The 22632-nt window shown below is 38.6% G+C and overlaps 1 protein-coding gene across 1 annotated transcript in view; it reads left to right on the top strand.

Moving 5' to 3' along the window:
- Positions 1 to 22632, top strand: part of ITGA8 (integrin subunit alpha 8) — a 210531-nt gene that overhangs the window by 53921 nt on the left and 133978 nt on the right. The window contains exons 5-11 of the mRNA XM_036263831.1: positions 220 to 281; positions 1313 to 1358; positions 5376 to 5501; positions 6435 to 6479; positions 12744 to 12787; positions 14669 to 14725; positions 17823 to 17875. Of these exons, the coding sequence (XP_036119724.1) occupies positions 220 to 281; positions 1313 to 1358; positions 5376 to 5501; positions 6435 to 6479; positions 12744 to 12787; positions 14669 to 14725; positions 17823 to 17875 (433 nt within the window). The remainder of the gene's footprint in view (positions 1 to 219; positions 282 to 1312; positions 1359 to 5375; positions 5502 to 6434; positions 6480 to 12743; positions 12788 to 14668; positions 14726 to 17822; positions 17876 to 22632) is intronic.

Genomic DNA, 22632 nt, shown 5'->3' on the forward strand with positions numbered 1-22632 from the left:
AGTATAATAACTCCAGGGGACGCTGTTCCTGTAGATATTTGTATAGAATCACAGTGACATTTGGGACAGAAAAATAGATCGAAATATGTTTACTATATTACTTTGAACAGATTTAGAAATAAACATAAACCACATGTGGATCATTTTAAATTTAGAAGCCTGTGGAGAAAACAGAATATCCTGAATTGATTATTAAAATATATATTTTGATCATTCTAGGTAATGCTGATCCTGAAGGTCAGGGTTACTGCCAAGCAGGATTTAGTCTGGATTTTTATAAGGTGAATTCCTTCGGTCTTGTAGCTTCTAATATTTATCTTATCTACTTGATTTTTTTTTTTTTTTTTACCTTCTGCCTCTCACTCCCACTTCTACCCCCTAACCCCTACTCCAATAACTACTAACTAACAACAAATGAAACTTTAGGTATGTATCTAGCCTCCTTTGGCAACTTCTTTAAATTTTTTTGTTTACTCTTTATTTCTGTTAATCTAAATAGTACAAAGATATATATAATGAAAAATAGCAGTCTTTCTTCCCACCCTTTGGGGTTATCATTTTTAAATGAAAAAAATCTCAAAAACTCAATAGGGAAATGTACTTCTGAAAAGTTCACAAGAATCTGTAAATTGCTTTATCTCTTTGCTGTAATTGACCGATTAGATTTAACATGTGCTAAAATTCACATAACCTTTCACAAAATTAAAAACAGAGATATCTAGTAAGAATATAGGAGGCAAAAACTCCATGGTTTTAGAAATAGTATAAATCTCATCAACATCTTTGTCTTCATTTTTTTCCCACTGAAAGTTAAGGATGCAGAGTATAGAAGGTGGGTCGTAAGAGAGAAAATTTATATTTGCTAGTTTGGAGTTTTTGCTCTCTCTCTCCTGGGGAAGGTGGTTTGCAAATGTATGGAAAAAATAGGCATTGCTGTGGCCTTGAGATAATAAAAACTGAATTTTTATTTTATTGCCAAGGCTCAAAAGACCAGGTCTGCTAAATTGTACAGCATTAAATATGTAGATATTTTGCTTACCTACGGCAGTGCCAAAAAACTGAAATGATATATTCTCAGGGGAGAGAATTCAACTCAACTAATTAAGTCAAATTAAATGTATATAACACAGGAAATAATTGAAAGCAAAAAGGAACGAAAATGACCTGCATAACTGAGATATAAAGGCCTCTTTTAAAAATTGCTTTTTTATGTACAACAGATTGTTAGAGCAATGCTTATTAACAATGATTTATCACCCTTTAAAAAATCTGTTTTTCTTTTCCAATTGTTGTTGCTGTTTCTGTTTTGTAGAATGGAGACCTTATAGTCGGAGGACCTGGGAGTTTTTATTGGCAAGGTATGTGCTGTCTGCAGAGACGACTTGCCCATTCACTGTTACTAACAAGCAGATGAAACCAAGTAACATCGAACATTGACTTTTTATTATGTTTTATTGTGTTCATAGTTTCTCAAGTGAATGAAGTATTTCAGTTAGTACTTTGTTATACTGTTGCAGCTTAATTAGTTTATTCACCAGCTATTTACTGAGGCTGTGCCAGGCTTTGTGCTAGAAGCTGGGGACACAATAATGAGTAAAATCAGACACTGTTCCTGCCCTCACAGAGGTTACAATCTGGGGAAAGATGCTGGCATTAAGCATTAAATGAATACTCATACAAGTAATGAGAAACTCCAGGTATATACAATGAAGGAAAGGTATGTCAAGATGGGGCCATGGGTATATAGGAGGCTCCTCCAGGGTGGCTTTATGTGAGTGTGTTATATCCTCTGAACACTGGCTGACAAGGAGCTGGAATACAGCTTGTGTTCTGCTTAGTAGGAAAACCTGAATTCAGGTGCAGGATAGCATCTGCCCAGAGGGGATAACTTCCTCTGATTCTTAAATTTTATTTATTTATAGATTGATTGGAGAGATAGAGAGAGAGAAAGAGAGAGAGAGAGGGAGAGGAAGAGGGAGAGATCAATTTATTCAATTTGTGATTTCATTTACTTATGCTTTCATTGGTTGATTCTTGTATGTATTCTGACTGGGGCATGAACCTGTAACCGTGGTATATGGGGGCGATGCTCTAACCAACTGAGCCACCCGGCCAGGGCCCTCTGATTCTTTTTTTTTTTTTTTAATTTTCACCTGAGGACATTTTTGCATTTATCTTCAGATAGAGCGGGAGGGAGAGGGGGAGGAAGAGAGAGAGAGAAACATGGATGTGAGAGAAACACATCAACTGGCTGCCACCCACACAACCCCAACCGGAGCTGGGGACAAACTGCAACCGATGTATGTGCCTTGAGTGGGAACGGAACCCAGCACTGTCCGGTTTGCGGGCCGACACTCTAACCACTGAGCCAAACTAGCCAGGGCTCCTCTGATTCTTTTTTTTTTTTTTTTTTTATCCTCACCCGAGGATATTTTCCATTTTTTGTACAGATAGAGTGGGAGGGAGAGAGAGGAAGGGAGAGAGAGAGAGAAACATCGACGTGAAGGGACACATCGAGTGGCTGCCACCCGCACGACCAACCAGGGCCGGGGACAAACTGCAACCGAAGTACGTGCCCTTAGCGGGAACCGAACCCAGGTCTCTCCGGACCACAGGCCGACGCTCTAACCGCTGAGCCAAACTGGCCAGGGCTCCTCTGATTCTTATAAAGGTGTTACACAAGTCAACTAATTTGGAAGCAGACAATCCTGAACTGAGACCTGAACCCTGAATAGGAAGTATCTAAGTGAAGAGATGGGGGACTTTGTGAAAATGATCTTGCAGGATATTTGGTCTGGTCCAAAATGTCCACGAAGTCATTTGGTCCACACCAACCCATTCAGCTAATCCTATGTGGCTGGAAACAAACAAACAAAAAACTTACATATCTGACATATTGGCGATAACCAAAGCCATGGGTGTGGACAGGATGCCTAATGAGAGAGTACAGAGAATATTGACTGAATTTTGGCTGTAAAATTTAGGATAAACGAAAGAGTAGAATCTGAGAGAGATGAATAATTGAGTGAGGGTTTTTGTTTTGTTTTGTTTTTGTTTTATTGCAAGAGACTTGATCATGTTTAAAAAGCAATGAGAAAGATACAGGAGAAATGAATTTTTGATAAAATTTTATATGACATTACTGTTAAGCTTAATTCATATATATACATCTATGAACATCAAATAATGAACATTTCAGTCTTTAAAAATTATTTTGCAGCCCTGGCCAGTTTGGTTCAGCGGTTAGAGCGTCGGCCTGCGGTCCTGAGAGGCCCGGGTTCGGTTCCTGCTAAGGGCATGTACCTCGGTTGCAGTTTGTCCCCGGCCCTGGTCGGTTGTGCGGGTGGCAGCCACTCGATGTGTCCCTTCACATCGATGTTTCTCTCTCTCTCTCTGTTCCTCTCTCTCCCTCCCACTCTACCTGAACAAAAATTGGAAAATGTCCTCGGGTGAGGATTAAAAAAAAAAAAAAATTATTTTGCAAACTAAAAACAATCTAGCTTATGCAGTGGATAGATATAAGATTAAAATTGTATTTAAAAAGATTGTCTTCTAATTCACTTGATTAATTTCACATAATTCTTTTCTTTCCTTAAATCGAATAATGCCTGAAAACAGATGACTTGCTGAAAATCAGCCATAGTAAGGGGATATAGAAGCATTTGTCTGACATAGATAATTTATCATTTTTTTTTTTTTTTTAGAGAGAAAGGGAGAAAGAGAGAAATATCGATGTGAGAGAGAAACATCAATTGGCTGCCTCCTGCACACCTGCTACTGGGGATTCAGCCTGCAACCCAGTCATGTGCCCTGACACAGAATCAAACCAGGACCTGTAAGTCCATGGGATGACTCTCAGTCTACTGAGCCACACTGGCTAGGCTGACATAGATTATTTAAAATTGTATTTAGTCTTAAGATTATAATGTTTATAGAAGTAGCTAGAGGACACAAGCAAAGGCAGTGTGTATGTAAGAGAAGGGAAGTGGGTATTTAGCTTCAACCTAGAGAAAATTGGCAAATTCTACAGACATTGTTCAGAAATTCATGTGTAAATACCATTGTGTTAATATAAGAACAGTCATTTCAGACACAGTCACTTGGATATATTTATGGCCTTGTTTGACAGTTTTATTCTTTTTGGATTTCAAATAAGACTGTGGGAATTATATGTGAATTCCCAAAGAATAATTTGGCATTAAAATTAATATTAAACATTAGTCTCTTGAAAGCATTTCTCCATTTTTAGCCCAAAGAACATGAGATCACACTTTTTCCTTAGATGACCATAAAGATATGGGCAGGCATAAAATTGTAGTGGAGATTGCTGGCCATCTTTTGGATTTCTGTTCATCCCAACCCAAGTGTATTTCAAGACTTCTGATAGTGACTCTATAGGGGAGAAATTAACCAGAATTCTGGTTATGTCAGTGTTGGTGGCTAAAATTCTGGATCTCACTGGACCTAGCTACTTCCCACTGTCATAATATTAAGCTCATGTATACATTTTAGCATAAAAAGTCAACGGCTCAAAAATGAAATTTTTCCTTTAGTGATGTTTCACAATCTCTTAATCAAATCGTTTAGATTTAAAATATATGTATTTTGTGAGAACACAAAAAGTCTAATTAGAAAGCCATAGGAGACCTTCTTCGTAATGCCAAATACCTAAGAGCAAAACCACCATGCGACCTGAGAGAATGCACTTAAGCTCTTTGGGCCTCAGTTTCCCCACAATTAAGAAGTTGTAATTTGGCTAGATGGTATCAAATCGAGTTGATGTTTCATCTAGCTAGAATATTCTAGAATAAGAATGTAATCAGTCCTGGCCGGTTTGGCTCAGCGGTTAGAGTGTTGGCCTGCGGTCCAGAGAGACCCGGGTTCGGTTCCCGCTAAGGGCATGTACTTTGGTTGCAGTTTGTCCCCGGCCCTGGTTGGTCGTGCGGGTGGCAGCCACTCGATGTGTCCCTTTCACATCGATGTTTCTCTCTGTCTCTCTCTCGTCCTCTCCCTCCCTCCCACTCTATCTGAACAAAAATGGAAAAATGTCCTCGGGTGAGGATTAAAAAAAAAAAAAAGAATGTAATCACATACATTTTGCCTATAGGAGTCTTCACTCAGATGTTTTTGTCATTTGAAGGTAGAGGGACTATGTATGGTGAAGGAAGACAGATGAAACATGTAGTTCATCTTTGGTTTTTCTATCAGAATGGAAAGCTGTCTCAGCTGTAACCAACTTCAACTTGCAGTTGTAGTGACAGGCAAGAAACTTTGTCATTGAAAACAAGCAGTTCCGTGATGATTTTTAAAGGACTACGTGTTGTTCAGAGGTTCAGACAGTCATTTGGTTAATTTATTAATGTGTTTGAACGCAGGTCAGGTGATCACTGCCAGCATTGCAGACATCATTGCAAATTACTCATTCAAGGATATTCTAAGGAAACTGGCTCGAGAAAAGCAGACGGAAGTGGCTCCAGCTTCCTACGATGATAGTTATCTTGGTGAGATCCATTGCTCAAGACTCTTGTTCCCTCAGAAGACGAACATTTTATATGTGCGGCATGTTTTATCCCTCAGTTACCTGATATTGTTTGACATCATATACGAGTTTTATTTTCTTATTCGCTTATATGGACTCTTAACTTTCTTTTCTTTTGATTCAGCAATGATATATAACCTATATGATTTGACAACTATTTTATAGGATCTATAGTAGCGTCTTGCACGTAAAATATTTTGCCAGCAGTGGATACTGTGTATTAGTGGGGCTGCCCAGTACTGCACTGTGGGCAACAAAATAGAGGTCTTTCCAGTTTCCAGTGCAACAGCATGAGACTTGCCGTTGCTAGAATGTTTAAAAATTTATTATGTGCAAACCACACAATGTCATTTCACTACTGTTGTTTCCCACCTGTGGTATCCTAATTGGCATTTTTATTGATTGATGAATTTAAAAAATAGTTATGTTTTGTGATCTCACCTCACTGTAGAGCGAAGTGAAATTTGTGGAAAACCATCATTAAATGAGTTAGGAAGTAGGGCTTGTTGATGATCAGAAATAGCAAAACCTGAGCACAAGGGGATACCTTTTAGAATGTCACATCTGATCATGATGAATCAGTGACTAAAATGCAGTGGTTGCCATTTACACCTTAAGGTGGATTATGAAGCATTCCTGCTTTAGAAAATGATCTCATACTCTAACTGTGTTGCCATACACAGAAATATTATGCTTCCAGGATTTAGCACAAAAATGTTCATATTGATGTGATTTATTTTTCCCTTTACAGAACCTTAAATATCTGTTACAATATTTTTTGAGATTTCTGTACAAAGCAGTACTATGGTAGTTCTTTTGTTTTTCTAGCTATATTGCTCATTTATTTGTAAAGCTTCAAACATATAATTATTTTCTTTCTTTTTCTTTAAAACAGGATATTCAGTGGCTGCTGGGGAATTTACAGGAGACTCTCAGCAAGGTGAGCGACATTGTTGACTGTAAGTCATTTATAAACATGGGGGAAAGGTAAAAATGACCCAAAGAGACCTTTTACAAATGTAATCTTTGTTACACAAAATGTATATAAATGGAATCCCAAAATGTATATGATATTTTGTAGAAAAACAACAACAACAAAAAACCCCACTTTGGCACAGATTTTTAAGTCTTGAAAAATTCCATATGAATGACTATCAGTCTTTATGCAATCTTGTTAAGCAAAAAAAAAAAAAAGAAATAAAATAAAAATTAGTCCAGTAGCCCCATGTTATGAATACAAAGTTATAGATGAATAAGTGACTTAGACAAAAGCCACACTGTCAGGGACACATCAAATGTAAGGAATGAAAATCCCTCATTTTGATTTCTGGGACACATTCAAACTAAGCTCTCCACCCAATATACCCGACATCTCCACATTACTTCCTGTTTCTCTTTGGACATGACCAAACCCAAACTAACAGAACAAACTAATCCCTGTCCTCATAGAGCCCTGCACCTCCATCTTCCAGGTTTCAACTCTACGATTCTGTATCTGCCCTCATCTTCCAGTGGCCACATGCTACGTTTTCTTTTGAGGCTAATTTTAAATGTCATCTTCCTCCAGAAATCCTTCCTTAGCTTTCTTCTTTAAACTCCTTTATCATCTCATTTTTCCTTCTATGAAGTCATTTACCATTTATTCACTCATCAGATATTTTTGAGCACTGCTGCATGCCAGGCTACATGTTAAATGTTGAGCTCACAGAGGTGAACAAATGGCCCTTCATCCCAGAGTTTACAGTCTAGGGGGGCTGACATGCATTAAGCAATGAATGCAAAATTGTAATAAGTTCTAGGGTAAAATTCTAAACCTAGAACAATCCCATTCACAAGGACCTTACCTTCATGACTTAACCATCTTCCAGAGAACTGATCTCCTTCTACCATCATATTGAAGGTTAGTTTTCAATATGTGAATTTCAGGAGGACACAGACATTCAGTTTATAGCAATACCTATCATATACAAGACAATGAATGGCAGTGTTTACTTTATTAGTAGTAATTATTGAATAATTCACTCATCAATCAATATTTGCCATTTTTCATTTTGTTTCATATGACCATTAACTGCTTTTTACTAGTGTGTTTTAACTAATTTGCAATTAAGTGTAAATGAAATATGGCCATCTTTAGGAATCATCACAGTTTTTTGTAACAATTTCATCTTGAGAAGACATACAAAGTAGAAATTCATGAAGAATGTTTTTGCTATTAGGTAGAGGTTGAAAACAGATGTCTTTTTTTTTTTCTTCTTTAAAAGAACTTAAAAAAAAATACAGGTTAATTATTTAAGGCCCTCTCTTTTCCATCATTTTTCCCCCCTTCAAGATGTTAAAAGACAATCTGTTGTGGTGGTTAAAAGCATGAACTTTGGAGCTAGACCACTTGGGTTTAAACCCTGACTTTGCTACTTACTAACTCTGCGACCTAATTACCTAACATCACAGTCCTCTATTTCTTTATTCCTGAAATAGGGATGATGATGATGATGATGATGATGATGATCATGGTATCATTTACATCCTAAGATTCTTGTGAGGATTAAATGAGTTAACCCTATATATTTATAAAACAGTTTAATACCTGATACATAAAAATACCATTTAAATAATAGCTGCAATAAGAAAGAACCCTTGGGTTAAGAGCCGTCAGAGATAAAATTGAATAACTATCACCTTTATGAAGTCAGATCTTACAATCACTTAGTGATTTGGCAAAGGAAACTTTAAAGTGTGACAGATGATTTTTAACATGGCATTGGGGCTCTGTTGGAAAGCTCTCCAGAAGAGCATTCAGTTCTGACCCAAGGAAATAGTGATGATGTGGGACAGCGTATCACAGGGAATGATGGCAGAAAATCATAGAGGTTTTCCATGGGCTCTCAGAAATATCTAGAGTATGGATCCAAGTTTTAAGTGATTTACATTTATCTAAAGTAAAGGCACTTTCAGAGCTCATGGTCCATTCATCAGATCACTCAAAGTCCAAGGCTGTTCACTATTTACTTAATTAGACAAGAAGAAGTAGAAATTTTATGAAAAACAGTGAGCAACTTGATTTCCTATAGAGCGAATCTTAATACCAGATCCTTCAACTCTGGATGGTACGTGGATGAACTTTGTGGAATTTGAACCCCCTAGAAACTACATACAAAGTTTTGTATGTATTTGAATTTTTCTGATGAGAAAATCCATAACTTTCATTCAATTTTCAAATGTGTTCATGTCTCAGAAAAGGTTAAGATCCTTTATTCTCATTTTAGAGGGAGATGAGGTGAGCTAATGCCCAAGAAAGTGATCTGGTACTAATGAATCCTGGGGTAGTCATTTGATATGACTGCCAAAAAGGGATATGAATGACTACTTTTGAGAAGTTAAATGAGAAATATTTTAAAGAACATACCACATTGTCTAGCGGGTAGCTACATTCAGTAAATTAGTGGGGTTGATGTCCACATCATGTATTTTGAGACCAGGAATCTAAATTTTTCCTGTACATAGTGTTGATATTATGAGACCTCTGAAGGTTTTTTTAATGAGTTATTAAAACCGTTCTAAGAAAAGTCTCTTATTTTCCCTCCGCACTTAATATTTAGTTAGTTGAGTGACAGTCTCCTAACTTTCCTCAGATTTCAATCAGTTTATAGTCTTGGTCATTTTAAAATATTGTGAACATTTTCCATCAACATTACATTTGATAACTTCTTCAAGTTGAAGCCATATGAGATTACAGACTCCGAAGTCACCATGTGTAATGATGGTTGATTTTTTTTTTTTAAACAAAATTCTGAGTGTCTGTGGGATGTGAGCAGTAGTGGCTGCCATGTATCTCAAATGGCATAATCTCCCTTAATTCTTTCCTGGTTACAAGCCTGATCCTGAAATCAGTGAACTCCATTATATCTGTCTGTGATCTGTTTTTAGGTGCCAGGATAATTTGATTCCTACCAAGGAAAGATTACTGAAAACCAGTGTGCTACCAGTTCTGACAACTTTCCTGGCTATCTATCCAGATAGCTTAGTTTTTCTGAACCCCATTTTATTCTTCAAGAACTCTTCCCCTTCCTTTCTGTTGCTGGAGTGGAACTGTCCATGCTCCTGTCTAAAGCTAACCTCCTTTGCTTTGCATCAGGTCCCATCCCCTCTTGTGACTCAGAGATGCGATTCTCTCAATTCTTGATTCTTTATCTCACATCATGAGTTTTTCTCTTTCTACTGGATCATTTCCACCAACATACAAGCATCTGCTCTTCTTCCCATCTTTAAAAAAATCTCTCATTTCATTTTATTTCAGCTACCATGTGTATTTCTCCGCTACAGCAGAGCTGTCACTCATCTCTGCTATTTTCCCTTCCTTACACTCACTCCTCTTAGACCAGACCCCTACCACTCTGCTGAAACTGTTCTTGTCAAGAAAACTAGTGGCCTCCATGCAACTCATCTTCCTAGACTATCAGGAGCACTTGACGGAGTTAATGTCTCCTTCCTTATTTCTAACTTTGGCGCCTCAGACAGTGGCAGTTCCTTTATCTCTCATACTAATTTCTCTTTAATTTCCCTGCCTCCTTCTCATGACCCAGGGTTAAATACTGTGACTCTGTTTTACCCTTTGAATTCTTTCTGGGTAATCCTATCCAGCCTTACTGCCCCAGCTCACACTGAATCCAAGTTCAGGTGTCCCATTCTCAACTCAGCACTTAACATCTCTTTCTAAATAGTTATCCTAAACTTAATGTGCTCATAACAGAACTCCTGACCTTCTGCATTGACCCATGCTCTACCCTCCATCATCTGCATTTCAGTCAGTGGCAATGCCAACCTCCCAGGTTCTCAAGACAAATACCTTGAAGTCAGTCTTGAACTGTGTTCTTCCTCTCACTCTCTATCCATATCTTATCCCTGAGCGAATCCTGCTAACTAAACTCTCAAAATAAGACCAGAATCTGACCATTTCTCACTTCCCTCTCAGCATGTACTCTGATCCAAGTCCCCACTGACATCATTGCTATAGCTCCCAGCTGGCCTCCCTGCATTCATCCTCGCCCTCCTAGAGTCTACCCTGAACCCAACAGCCAAGTGGTCCCTCAGACACAAAAATCAGACCGTGTAACTTCTTTGCTTACAATGATGTTCCACTCATTCAGGCTAAAATCCAATGACCTAAGAAACTAATTATGAAGCCACTAATTGTTTTGACCTCATCTCCTACTCCTTTACCCATCACTTCCTCTACTTCAGCCTCCATGGCCTCCTTGCTTTCCTTTTAATGCTCCAGACACATTTATACCTTAGGACCTTTGCACTTATTTCCTCTGACTAGAACATTCTTCTCCCTGATCCCCATAGTATTTACTTCCCCACTTTCTTTCATCTTTGCTCACGTGTCACCTTCTCTCTAAATCACTCCCTGACTACCCTAATACATCACAAGTCCTTCCGCACCCCCATTCCCTGTACCATTGCACTGCTTGGTTTTCTCCATTGTACTTATGTGCTTCTAACATACCATTTAATCAGATCCATTTTTTAAATTGCTGGCCTCTCCAAACTAGAGCATTAGCTCCTTGAGAGCAGGGAAATTTGTCTATTTTGTTCACTGTGTATCCTATGTGTGCCTATAAATATTTGTTGATTAAATTAGTTAATTTACTGAAAAGTCCAACATGTAGTCCCAAATGACTCTTCTCTGACTATTAATGCTAACAGCATGGCCACCCAACTTTGCTATGTTCAGCAGGCCACATAGAGTGAATGCTGGGGTTTGGGCTCTTCCTTTAGGGGCAGGAGTGGAGGAAGGGATTTTTGAATAGAAAGGGACTGTCTTCTATGCCCTTCTTTAAATTAAACTCACATTCTAACCCCAATGAATCAAATAATAGTTTGATTGATAGAAAGGAGAGCTGGAGAGGTCTTTGATAATGAGATTCCAATATTTCAGGTGACTGGAAAAAAAAAAAAAGGTCTTGGCCTGTTTGACTCAGTGGTTAGAGCATCAGCCATGGACCGAAGGGTTGCGGGCTCAATTTCTGGTCAGGGGCACATACCTGGGTTGCAGCTTTGATCTCCAGCCCTCGTTGGGGTTGTGTGGAAGGCAACCAATTGATGAGTCTCTCTTGCATCGGTGTTTCTCTCTCTCTCTCCTTCCCTCCCTCTTGCTCCCTTCCTTCTTTTATTCTCTCTAAAAATCAGTGGAAAATATCTTTGGGTAAGGACTAAAAATAATAACAATAATAATAATATATGTGTGTGTGTGTGTATAAATAAATATAATCCTCACCCAAGGATATCTTTACATTTATCTTCAGATAGAGTGAGAAGGAGAGAGGGAGGAAGAGAGAGAGAGAAACATCGACGTGAGAGAGACACATGGATTGGTTGCCACCCTCACGACCCCAACTGGGGCCAGGTATGAACTGCCACCAAGGTACGTGCCCTTGGTCAGAATCAAACTCGCGACTCTTCGGTCTGCAGGCTGATGCCCTAACTGCTGAACCAAACTGGCCAGGGCAATAATAATATAAACAAACAAACAAATAAATAAAATAGGTTCAGTGACTCATCCCACATGCACAGCCATGCAAAGGACTGGAACACTGCTTTCTGAATCTAGAGCCCGGTCTTTGTGCCTTGGAATATCTGCCCCCTTCCCACCAGAGATACCTCCTCTGTCTCTGTCACTGAAGCCTCCTCTCTTGGCTGCCAGGTTGCCCTCTAATCTTCTGCCAACAAACAGTTCCAGAGGTAGACTCATATCATTTCTGATATGTGGCTTTTCCTTAGATAATTGAAATTGTTTTAACATTTTAGTGTGACAGGAGCTGTTAACTTTTTACACTAAAGATGTCACCATGGTGAAAGCTGGAGAAATCAGGGTAAGAGGTTTAACCTACAAATTACACGCAGGCCTGTGGTCTAGAGGCAGCAACATGGAGACTGATGATGGAGACTGCTAAATCTCAAAGTACAGCTTTGGTCTTCTGTTTTCTACTGTGTGTAGCAGATGCAAAACCCATTGCATGCAAAACTGTGACTTCAAACTCCCAGCTCTCTAGGGTGTCAATGGGGGAAAAAGGGGAGACATCTGTAATACTTTCAACAATAAAACAATGAATAAATAAAAACTTCTCTTTAACTGATTTGTTGAGTAGCTATAAAGTGTATATATGTAATTCACCTTCTAAATGACTGTTTTTATCACCAGAATTGATTGCTGGAGTTCCAAGAGGAGCACAGAATTTTGGATATGTGAGTACTAAGAATGCATTACAGGATATTGTCTTATGTGTGCATATACATGTTTTGTTTCCGACAGCTTCTGACTCTTTTAAAATGCCCTTTAATAGCTAGCCCCCACCAATCCATGCATGCTTGCTTACTAAAAAGGAGGCTAGATGTTTCCTTTCTGATCTATGTGCAGGATCAGCTGCATAATCGGTGGGACCCACTGCAAGAAAATGCAGGGGCCCTTGTTCAAAATTATTCAGAATTTCAAGACAGTGATAGTTGGGCATTAAAGCAGGGGTGGGGCCCATATGAGCCTGGAGCCCTGTGTGACTGCGCAGTTTGCACACCCATGAAGCCAGTCGGATCCTTGTGCATAATCTGGGAATAATTACAGAGGACCCCATTGTTGATATGATCAACATTTGGATAGGTCTCATGTGGTAGAAATAATAAAATCAATAGTTATTTCACTAGTGCATTCGTTTTCTTAGGGTTGCTATCACAAATTACCACAAACTGGGTGGCTTAAAACAACATAAATTTACTTTCTCAAGAGGCCTGAAATCTGAAATTAAGGCATCTGCAGGGTCACACTTCTTCCAAAACATCTAGGGGAGAATTCTTCCAGCTTCGGGTAGCCCCTGCCTCTCCTTGGCATGTAGTGGCTTAACTCCAGTCTCTGCCTCAGCCTCCTTATGGCTTTCTTCCATCTGTATCTATGTGTCCACCCCTTTTCTCATAAGGACTCCAGTCATTAGATACAGGGCCTACCCTAAATCCAGGATGATTTATCTCAAGATCTTTATTTTATCTGCAAAGACCCTACTTCCAAATAGCAGCATGGATTTTGGAGGGATGCTGTTCAAATTCATTAAACTGGTTGCCCCCCCCACCCCCCAAATAGGAAAAGGAAATAATAAACTTTATGAAAAAAACACTTTAAAAATAAAAGTATTTTAAATATTGTTTATTTTTTTTAAGTCTAGTAAACTCAATATTTATTGATTTGGGGTTGGCTGAATAGAATTAAAATGAATAATTTTGCTACATGAATAACATTAAAATTTTTTTTCTTTATTGATTTTTTAGAGAGGGAGAGAGAGATAGAAACATCGATGAGAGAGAACATCAGTTGCTGCCTCCTGCATGCCCCCCACTAGTCATGTGTCCTGATAGGGAATTAAATCAGTGATCTCTTGGTGCAGGGGTTAACGCTCAACCACTGAGCCACCCTGGCCAGAGACATGAATAATATCTTAAACTTTTATTTTTTGCAAAGAGACATAATCTCCAATTTTTCATAATGACATAAATTTATACAAAAATGAATCCATACAAAAATCCTGATTAGGTCAATTAACTGATCATCAGATTAATTGCTCTCATGTTCTTGAATTCAAATTTTATTTCTCCACTTCAGAGTAGTAAGTATGCATTTTGTCTGAAAGGACCCCCAGACTTAACCATAAACAAAAAGTTCAATAGGAGTTTTTTTTTTTTAATCCTCACCTGAGGACATTTTTCCATTTTTTTGTTCAGGTAGAGTGGGAGAGAGAGAGAGGAACAGAGAGAGAGAGAGAAACATCGATGTGAAAGGAACACATCGAGTGGCTGCCACCCGCACAACCGACCAGGGCCGGGGACAAACTGCAACCGAGGTACGCGCCCTTAGCGGGAACCGAACCCGGGTCTCTCAGGACCGCAGGCCGACGCTCTAACTGCTGAGCCAAACCGGCCAGGGCTCAATAGGAGTTTTTAAAGATCATTTTTATGGGCTTACATTTTTATTTTACATATAGCTAACTATTTATCACCCTTCTCCAACATTTAAAAATGTAACTAAATTGTTTTTCTCCAAGTCTATATCAAATGATACAACCTATCTAATTTCTATGATTTCAGGTTTCGATCATTAACTCTACAGATATGACCTTTATTCAGAATTTCACTGGTGAACAGGTAAAGACTTTTTTTAATCCTCACCTGAGGATATTTTTCTATTTATCTTCAGATAGAGTGGGAGGGAGGGAGAGAGAGAGGGAAAGAGAGAGAAACATCAATGTGAGAGGGACACATCAACTGGTTGCCTCCTGCAGGACCCTGACTAGGGTTGGGGACGAACCACAACCGAGGTATGTCCCCTTGACTGGAATTGAACCTGCGACTCACTACCGGCTTAGCCAAACCGGCCAGAGTGGTAAAGACATCTTAATATCAAATAATCTCAGTATAAATAGCATATAGTAATATTCATATTATTTGTTCTTTTATAAAATAAATATTTACTGAGCACCTACTATGTTCTGGAAGCTGTCTAGGTACTGGGAATATAACCATGCATCCGACAGACTAGAATCCAGCTCTCATGCAGCAATGTCGGGGATGACAATTAACAAATAAATGCCCATGGTAATTTCAGGTAGTGGTTAGTTACATAAAGACAGATTATGATCCTTAAAAGCCAAAATGACACTAAATGCTGGGATTTGAGAGCAGTCCTGTTATATTGCTACCGTGTATATAGGGAGTCTCATGGTGAGTTTAGGTTCCCACCTTCCATCTGAGAAGCACAGGCTTTTCATATGTCCCACTGTATTGGCCAGAGTCAGTGATCCTGGGCTCTGCCTCCCTTCCTCACTGGGACTAGAACCCTCCCTTGAACCCAACATTATATGAAGATTGACAAGCTGTCTGGTTCTGCTCCCCTCCTGCCAGGAAGTGCTCCTTGCCCCGTCACTGGCTGAGGTCTTATTAAGAAGGGCCGCTTGCCCGGAACACACTACTCTCATTCTCCTGATGAAATGGCCTGGGGGTCACACTTCATAGACCACCCTACATTTTCCTGCATCTTGTGACCTCTTGAAATCTGCCACATTTCTTTAAACAATGAATTTGGTGCTGACATCTAAGGTAGCCAGTCATGAGTTGAATTAGTTTCTCTGGGCAACCAATTTTCTCTCCTAACTACCAATCCAGCTTACCGAGATTCTAGCAAGCCTCACATCTGAATCTGGCCAAGTTACATCTCGGCCTTCTGGATTATGATATAAAATACTGGAATGCTCGACTTTTACCTACAGATATAAATTTGGATTAATATATTTGTCATGCAGTTTTGATTTATAAAGTTTTTCAATGATCACAACATTTTTGACATCCTCCCCCCATAAATAGGGGCTTTAGTCTACATTACTCTGCAATTTTCAACAAGCATTCAACAGTGTCTCTCATGATACTCCTGTGGTAAATATGGAGAAATAAGGCCAGGATGACAGTGATGTTGGCTGGACTTATGAATTTTGAACAGTTCTTCCCAAGTGGTGATAATGAATGGTTTAATGAAAATCTGGCAGGTCTTTTCCCAGATTTGTTTCACATTTTACATTAGAAGCTCCTTAAACATGATTAAATTTGGCCTTTCTATAACTTCTCATCTTTTTTTTTTTATCCTCACCCGAGGACATTTTTTTTTTCATTTATCTTCAGATAGAGCAGGAGGGAGAGAAGGAGGAAGAGAGAGAGAGGAACATCGATGTGAGAGAGAGACATCGACTGGCTGCCACTTACACAACCCCAACTGGGGCTGGGGACAAACTGCAACCAGGGTATGTGCCCTTAGCGGGAACTGAACCCAGGACTCTCTGGTCCACGGGCCGACACTCTAACCGCTGAGCCAAACTGGCCAGGGCTATAACTTCTCATCTTAATACCACCTAGTTGTGCCATCTTGAACCTGAAAGGTTACTACATAAATGAAGAAATTCCTCTGGTTACAGGCCATGCAGTGCCACACCAGGAATGAGAATGTTACTGTAAATAGTCAGAAGAGAGAAAGAGGTGGGAGAATTGAATTACTGTATAACACTTGTGCACTCCTGTGTTTATTCCCTTTGCAAAGAGTATCTGGCACCTGGCACCTATTTTGAGTTAGATAAGCCCTGGTCAGGCAGTGCGGATAGAAGAGTAAACATCACAGACCAACATCTTCGCCTGGAGCACACTTTTAGTGGGTTGTGTGCTGATTAAATTAGTAGATAATGGGAGGCAAAGTCAGCTAAAGCACCATCTGGATGGCAGAATATGGAAACAAAAAAATCCTGGCAAGCTGAAACAATGGGCCAAATCTGAAAAGGTTATAAATCTTGAAAGCATAGGTTGAAAAACAAAAACTTAAGAGCTATAACATGGGGAGATTGTGGCACACCAGTTAAACTCATAAAAGACATAGGCACTTTACTTGACAATAAATGAGATATGAATTGATACTGATATGCAATTTCCCCCAAACTAAATCTCTTTATTCTTTAGTGATATAAAGAGCCTGAGCAGAGAGTGTAAATCCTACGTAAGAAGAGTGTCAGTGTGCTTATGGGGTATCAACTTCTCTTTGGTATCACATGTAGTATCTCTAAGAAAAGGAGGTCAGGATGGTATACCAGCTAAAAATATTTCCATATGATATTTCATATAGCAGTGGAATTAGACTTATTCCTGAGGTTCAAGACCGTAGAATTAGGTAGGATTAAGAACTAGAAGTTACAGAAAGACCAATTTTTTTTTAATCCTCACCATAGAATATTTTTCCATCCATCCTCAGATAGAGTGGGAGGGAGGGAGAGTGAAAAACATCGATGGGAGAGAGACACCTCAACTGACTGCCTTCTGAATGATCCTGAGCAGGGCAGGAACCAAAGTATGTGCCCTTGACTGGAATTGAACCTGAGACTCATTGGTTTGCAGGCTGATGCTCTAACTGCTGAGCCAAACAGGCTAGGGCAGAAGGGCCAATTTTAGTAAAGAACATTCTGATTACTGAGTCCACATATTGAATAGGCTGATTGTCGAACGTCTTCTGAGGGTGTCCAAGTGGATGTCAGGGGTATAGAGGAGAAAACTATGCATTGGGTCAGAGGTTAAATTAAGTGACTCCAAGACTCTATGTCCAAGAGTCTATGAATTTAAATGCAAAAACGTGCTGCAATGAGATTAATCTTTCAGGGAAAATTGAGACATGACTAGGAAATGAATTTTAAATGCAAAATGGTTTTCTTTGCAGATGGCATCTTATTTTGGATATACAGTTGCAGTATCAGATGTTAACAATGATGGGTAAGTTAATAAGAACTTCCTCATTCACTATGTATTATATTCATCCATAAAAATGTTATATTTATCCCTTAATGAAATACATCCCTCCATACCTCCTCAACCAGACAGAGACTCACTTGTTTGAACTTTTTTTTGGATCAGGGCAAGAGGATATATCTCCTAAAGAGTTCTCTGTCATCCTAGTTTATGTCTTTACTGAGATTTCCCACATCTGCTACTTCTAGAGAAGGACTCTTTTACTTAGTTTTATCTTTAATTTTATGAATTGAATAGTCCTTTGCCATTCAAAATCCATAGCCATTGAAGGATTTGCTCATCTGTCTCTTTTCACCCTTTAGCAAGTGATATTAATGAAAAATCTGCACGTAAATATTTTTTCTTTTTTAAAAAATATTTTAAATATTTTTATGTCTTTTAACATTATTTTAAGATAAAAAATATTTTCACATTGCTTTAACTGACATACTAGTAACACCACAGAGATGAGATAATAATTTTTTTTTTTTCAGATTATGGCAGTAAGTTAAAGTTGAGCTTGGACCAAACAACATGATAAATTATGTTTGTGTTTAAGTCATTACTTCAAAAATAATTATTAAACATCTCTTTGATTCACTAAGAGTACCTGACAGATAAAACAAATTATCAAATAAGAAAACTAATAAAATGAGACAATCATCATGATTATCCATCCATTTACTATTGTTGGAGCACCTACTATGTGCCAGGCATTGTCCTCAGTGCCCAGAATATAGTGGCAAATAAGACAGAATAAGTTTCTGTTCCCATGGAGCTCACACTTTTGTAGAAAGCAAGTATCTAAAGAATCCTGACTGTATTCCTGGATCTGGGCTAAGCACTATAAATTCATCATTGATGGACATTAGCTGTGACCTTGGTATAGCTAGAAATGTACTTTATACATTATGTGCTGGCATGTGATTTAGTAATTTTTGTACCTTTTGGAAAATATCTTTTTATTCTTTCATCGAATATATATTTCTTGAGCATCTACTATACACTAGCACTGTTTTGTGTGCTGGGATATAGCAGAGAACAAGATAGAAACCCCTGTCTTCATCAAGGTTATACCAGAGTTGGGGATTGGTGTAGAAGCTACAGATAAAAATAAACAAGTCAAGTAAAGAGGATGCTTGTTCATGATGAGCACTATGTAGGAAATAAATAGAAGGGCTGAAAGCAACCAAGATGTTCTTCAGTAGGCAAATGTATAAATAAATGGTGTTATGTCCAGACAATGGAATATTATTCAGCACTAAGAAGAAATGAGCTACCAAGCCATGAAAACACATGGGGACCCTGGCTGGTTTGGCTCAGTGGTTAGAGCATCGACCCTAGGACTGAAAGTCGTGGATTCGATTCCAGTCAAGGGCACCTGGATTGCAGGTTCTATCACTGGTCCAGGTTGGGGTCATGAGAGAGGCAACCAATCAATGTGTCTCTCTTACATTGATGTTTATCTCCCTCTCTCTCTCCCTCCCTCTCTTCCAAGTCTCTCTAAAAGATCAATGGAAAAAATATCCTTGTGTGAGGATAAAAAAATAAATATGAAGGAAACCTAAATAAATATTATTAAGTAAAAGAGGCCAGTCTGAAAGGCTACATAGTGTTACTATTCCAACTATATGATGTTCTGGAAAAGGCAAAACTATGAGACAGTAGTAAGATCAGTGGTTTCCAGGAGTTAGCAGGGAAAGGAGGGGTGAATAGGTGGAGCACAGAGGATTTTTAAGGCATTGAAACTGGTCTGTGTGATACTACACTGGCAAATCTATGTCATTGTACATTTGTCAAGACTCATAGACTGTACAACATGAAGAGTGAACCCTACTGTAAACTATGAACTTGGGCAATTATGATGTGTCAGTGTAGGTTCACTGATTGTAACACCTGTGCCACTCTGATGGGGATGTTGGTAAGGGGAGGCTGTGCATGTGGGGTTGGGGAGGGGGAATATGGAACCTGTATATTCTGCTCAGTTTTGCTTTGAACCTAAAACTACTCTAAAAATTAAAGTCTATTAATTAAAATTATATGGGGAAGGGTGCCCAAAGTCCCAGAGGCGGAACAGCAGAGATGCAGGGAGCGGTAACAGTGGGGAGTGGGGTCACGAAGGTTTGTGAGCACTGCATTTACTCTGAACTGCTTTACCACCCTAACTCTGCCACGAATAGAATGAGTCTCTTTCCAAGAAGGACATTTCGTCTTGTGAGCCCCTGGACAATTCTAAGTGAGGCAGTGGCTTGCTGCAACTTCATTTTCAGCGGGCACTCTCTGTCGGGTGGGTCTCGATGGCCAGAGGCCTTCTGGAAGCTCATTGCCATAAGCCAGGGCAGGTAGCACAGAGGAGTGAACCAGGGCAGTAGCAGTGGCAGGAAGTAGCAGTGGCTGCACTCAGGGTAGATTTTAAAGGTTTATTTGAATACCAGTCTTACAATGGAAGCAGATGATGTAAAATTAAGTTGCTTTAATCTTCAACTGTCTGAGTTGTGAAAAGAAAGTAACAATTAGGACCACCATTCACAGTTTCCCACCTGGATGAACCGCATTTGTTGTCAGAGCCTTTTAGTAACTTAGAGAATAGCTGAAGAACTGGAGTCCAAAACATGGCATGTTGTCCACATTTAGGAAGCCCATTTTATCTTTTAAATTTATCTTTATTGTTGAAAGTATTACAGATGTCTCCCTTTTTCTTCTCATTGACCCCTCCCCCTCCATTTCACGCCTGCTGCTCCCCCAGGCCTTCACCACACTATTATCGGTGTCCAAGGGTTATTCAATTATGCATAAAAGTTCTTTGGTTAATCTCTTCCCTCCTCTCCCTACCCTCTGAGATTTGGTAGTCTGTTCCCTGCTTCCATGTCTCTGGATCTATTTTGTTCATGAGTTTATTTTGTTCATTAGATTCCATGTGTAAGTAAGATCATGTGATACTTGTCTTTCTCTGACTGGCTTATTTCACTTAGCATAATACTCTCCAGGTCCCTCCATGCTATCTCAAAGGATAAGAAATCCTTATTTTATACAGCTGCATAATATTCCATTGTATAAATGTACCACAACTTTTTTATCCACTCATCTAGTGATGGACACTTGGGCTGTTTCAAGATCTTAGCAATTGTGAATAGCGCTGCAATGAACATAGGGGTGCATAGCTTTTTTCTGACTGGTGTTTCAGGATTCTTAGAATATATTCCTAGAAATGGGATCACTGGATCAAATGGCATTTCCATTTTTAATTTTTTGAGAAAACTTCATACTGTTTTTCCTAATGGTTGCACCAGTCTGCATTCTTACCAGCAATCCCTTTTCTCCACAACCTTGCCAGCATTTGTCATTCATTGTTTTGTTGGTCATAGCCATTCTGGCACGTTTGAGGTGAGAACTCATTTGTCATTTTAATTTGCATGTCTCTGATGATTAGTTACTTTGAGCATTTATTCATATGTCTCTTGGTTATCTGTATGTCCTCTTTGGAGAAGTGTCTATTTAGATCCTTTGCCCATTTTTTAATTGGATTGTTTGTCTACCTTTTGTTAAGTTGTATGAGTTCTCTATTTTGGAAATTAACCCTTTATCAGAGATATCATTGGCAAATATGTTCTTCCACAGTGGGATCCCTTTTAATTTTGTTGATGGTTTCTTTTGCAATATAGAAGCTTTTTATATTTATTTATTCATTCATTTATTTATAATCATCACCAGAGGATATTTTTCCATTGATTTTTAGATAGAATGGAAGGGAGGGGGAGGGAGACTGAGAGAGAGAGAGAAACATAAATGTGAGAGGGACACATTGATTGGTTGCCTCCTGAATGACCCTGACCAGAGCTGGGAATCGAATCCATGTCTCTTTAGTCCATGGGCCAGTGCTCTAACCATTGAGCAAGACCGGATAGGGTGAGAGCTTTTTATTTTGATGTAGTCTCACTTATTTTTCCCTTTGTTTCTCTTGTCCTAGGTAATATATTGGTGAAGGTGAAAATTCTGCTACATGAAATGTCTGAGATTTTGCTGCCTATGGTTTCTTCTAGGATTTCTATGGTTTCACAAATTACATTTAAGTCTTTTGTCCATTTTGAGTTTATTCTTATATATGGTGTAAGCTGGTGGTCTAGTTTCATTTTTTTGCATGTATCTGTCGAGTTGTCCCAACACCATTTATTAAAGAAACTTTCTGTACTTCATTGTGCATTCTTGCCTTCTTCATCAAATATTAATTGTGCATAATGTCTTGGGACATTTTCTGCATTTTCTGTTTTGTTCCATTGATCTATATGCCTGTTTTTGTGCCAGTACCAGGCTGTTTTTATTACAATGGCTTTGTAGTACTTGGAATTATGATCCTTTCTACTTCAGTCTCCTTTTTCAAGATTTCTGCGACTATTTGGTATATTTTTGGTTCCATATAAATTTTTGGAGTATTTGTTCTAGATCTGTGAAATATGTCGTTGATATTTTTAATATGGATTGCATTGAATCTATACATTATTTTGGGTACTATAGACATTTTAATGATGTTCATTCTTCCACTCCATGAACAAGATATATGCTTTCACTTTTTTATATCTTCCTCTATTTCTTTTATCAATGTCCAGTCATTTTCTGAGTACAGGTCTTTTAACAACTTGGTTAAGTTTATTTCTAAGTATTTTAATTTTTTTGTTGTAATGGTAAATAGATTTTTCTCCCCCTGTTTCTTAGAGTTCATTATTATTGTATAAAAATTCCATTGA

This window comes from Molossus molossus, unplaced genomic scaffold (genome assembly GCF_014108415.1).
Source record: "Molossus molossus isolate mMolMol1 unplaced genomic scaffold, mMolMol1.p scaffold_m16_p_1, whole genome shotgun sequence".
NCBI lineage: Eukaryota > Metazoa > Chordata > Mammalia > Chiroptera > Molossidae > Molossus > Molossus molossus.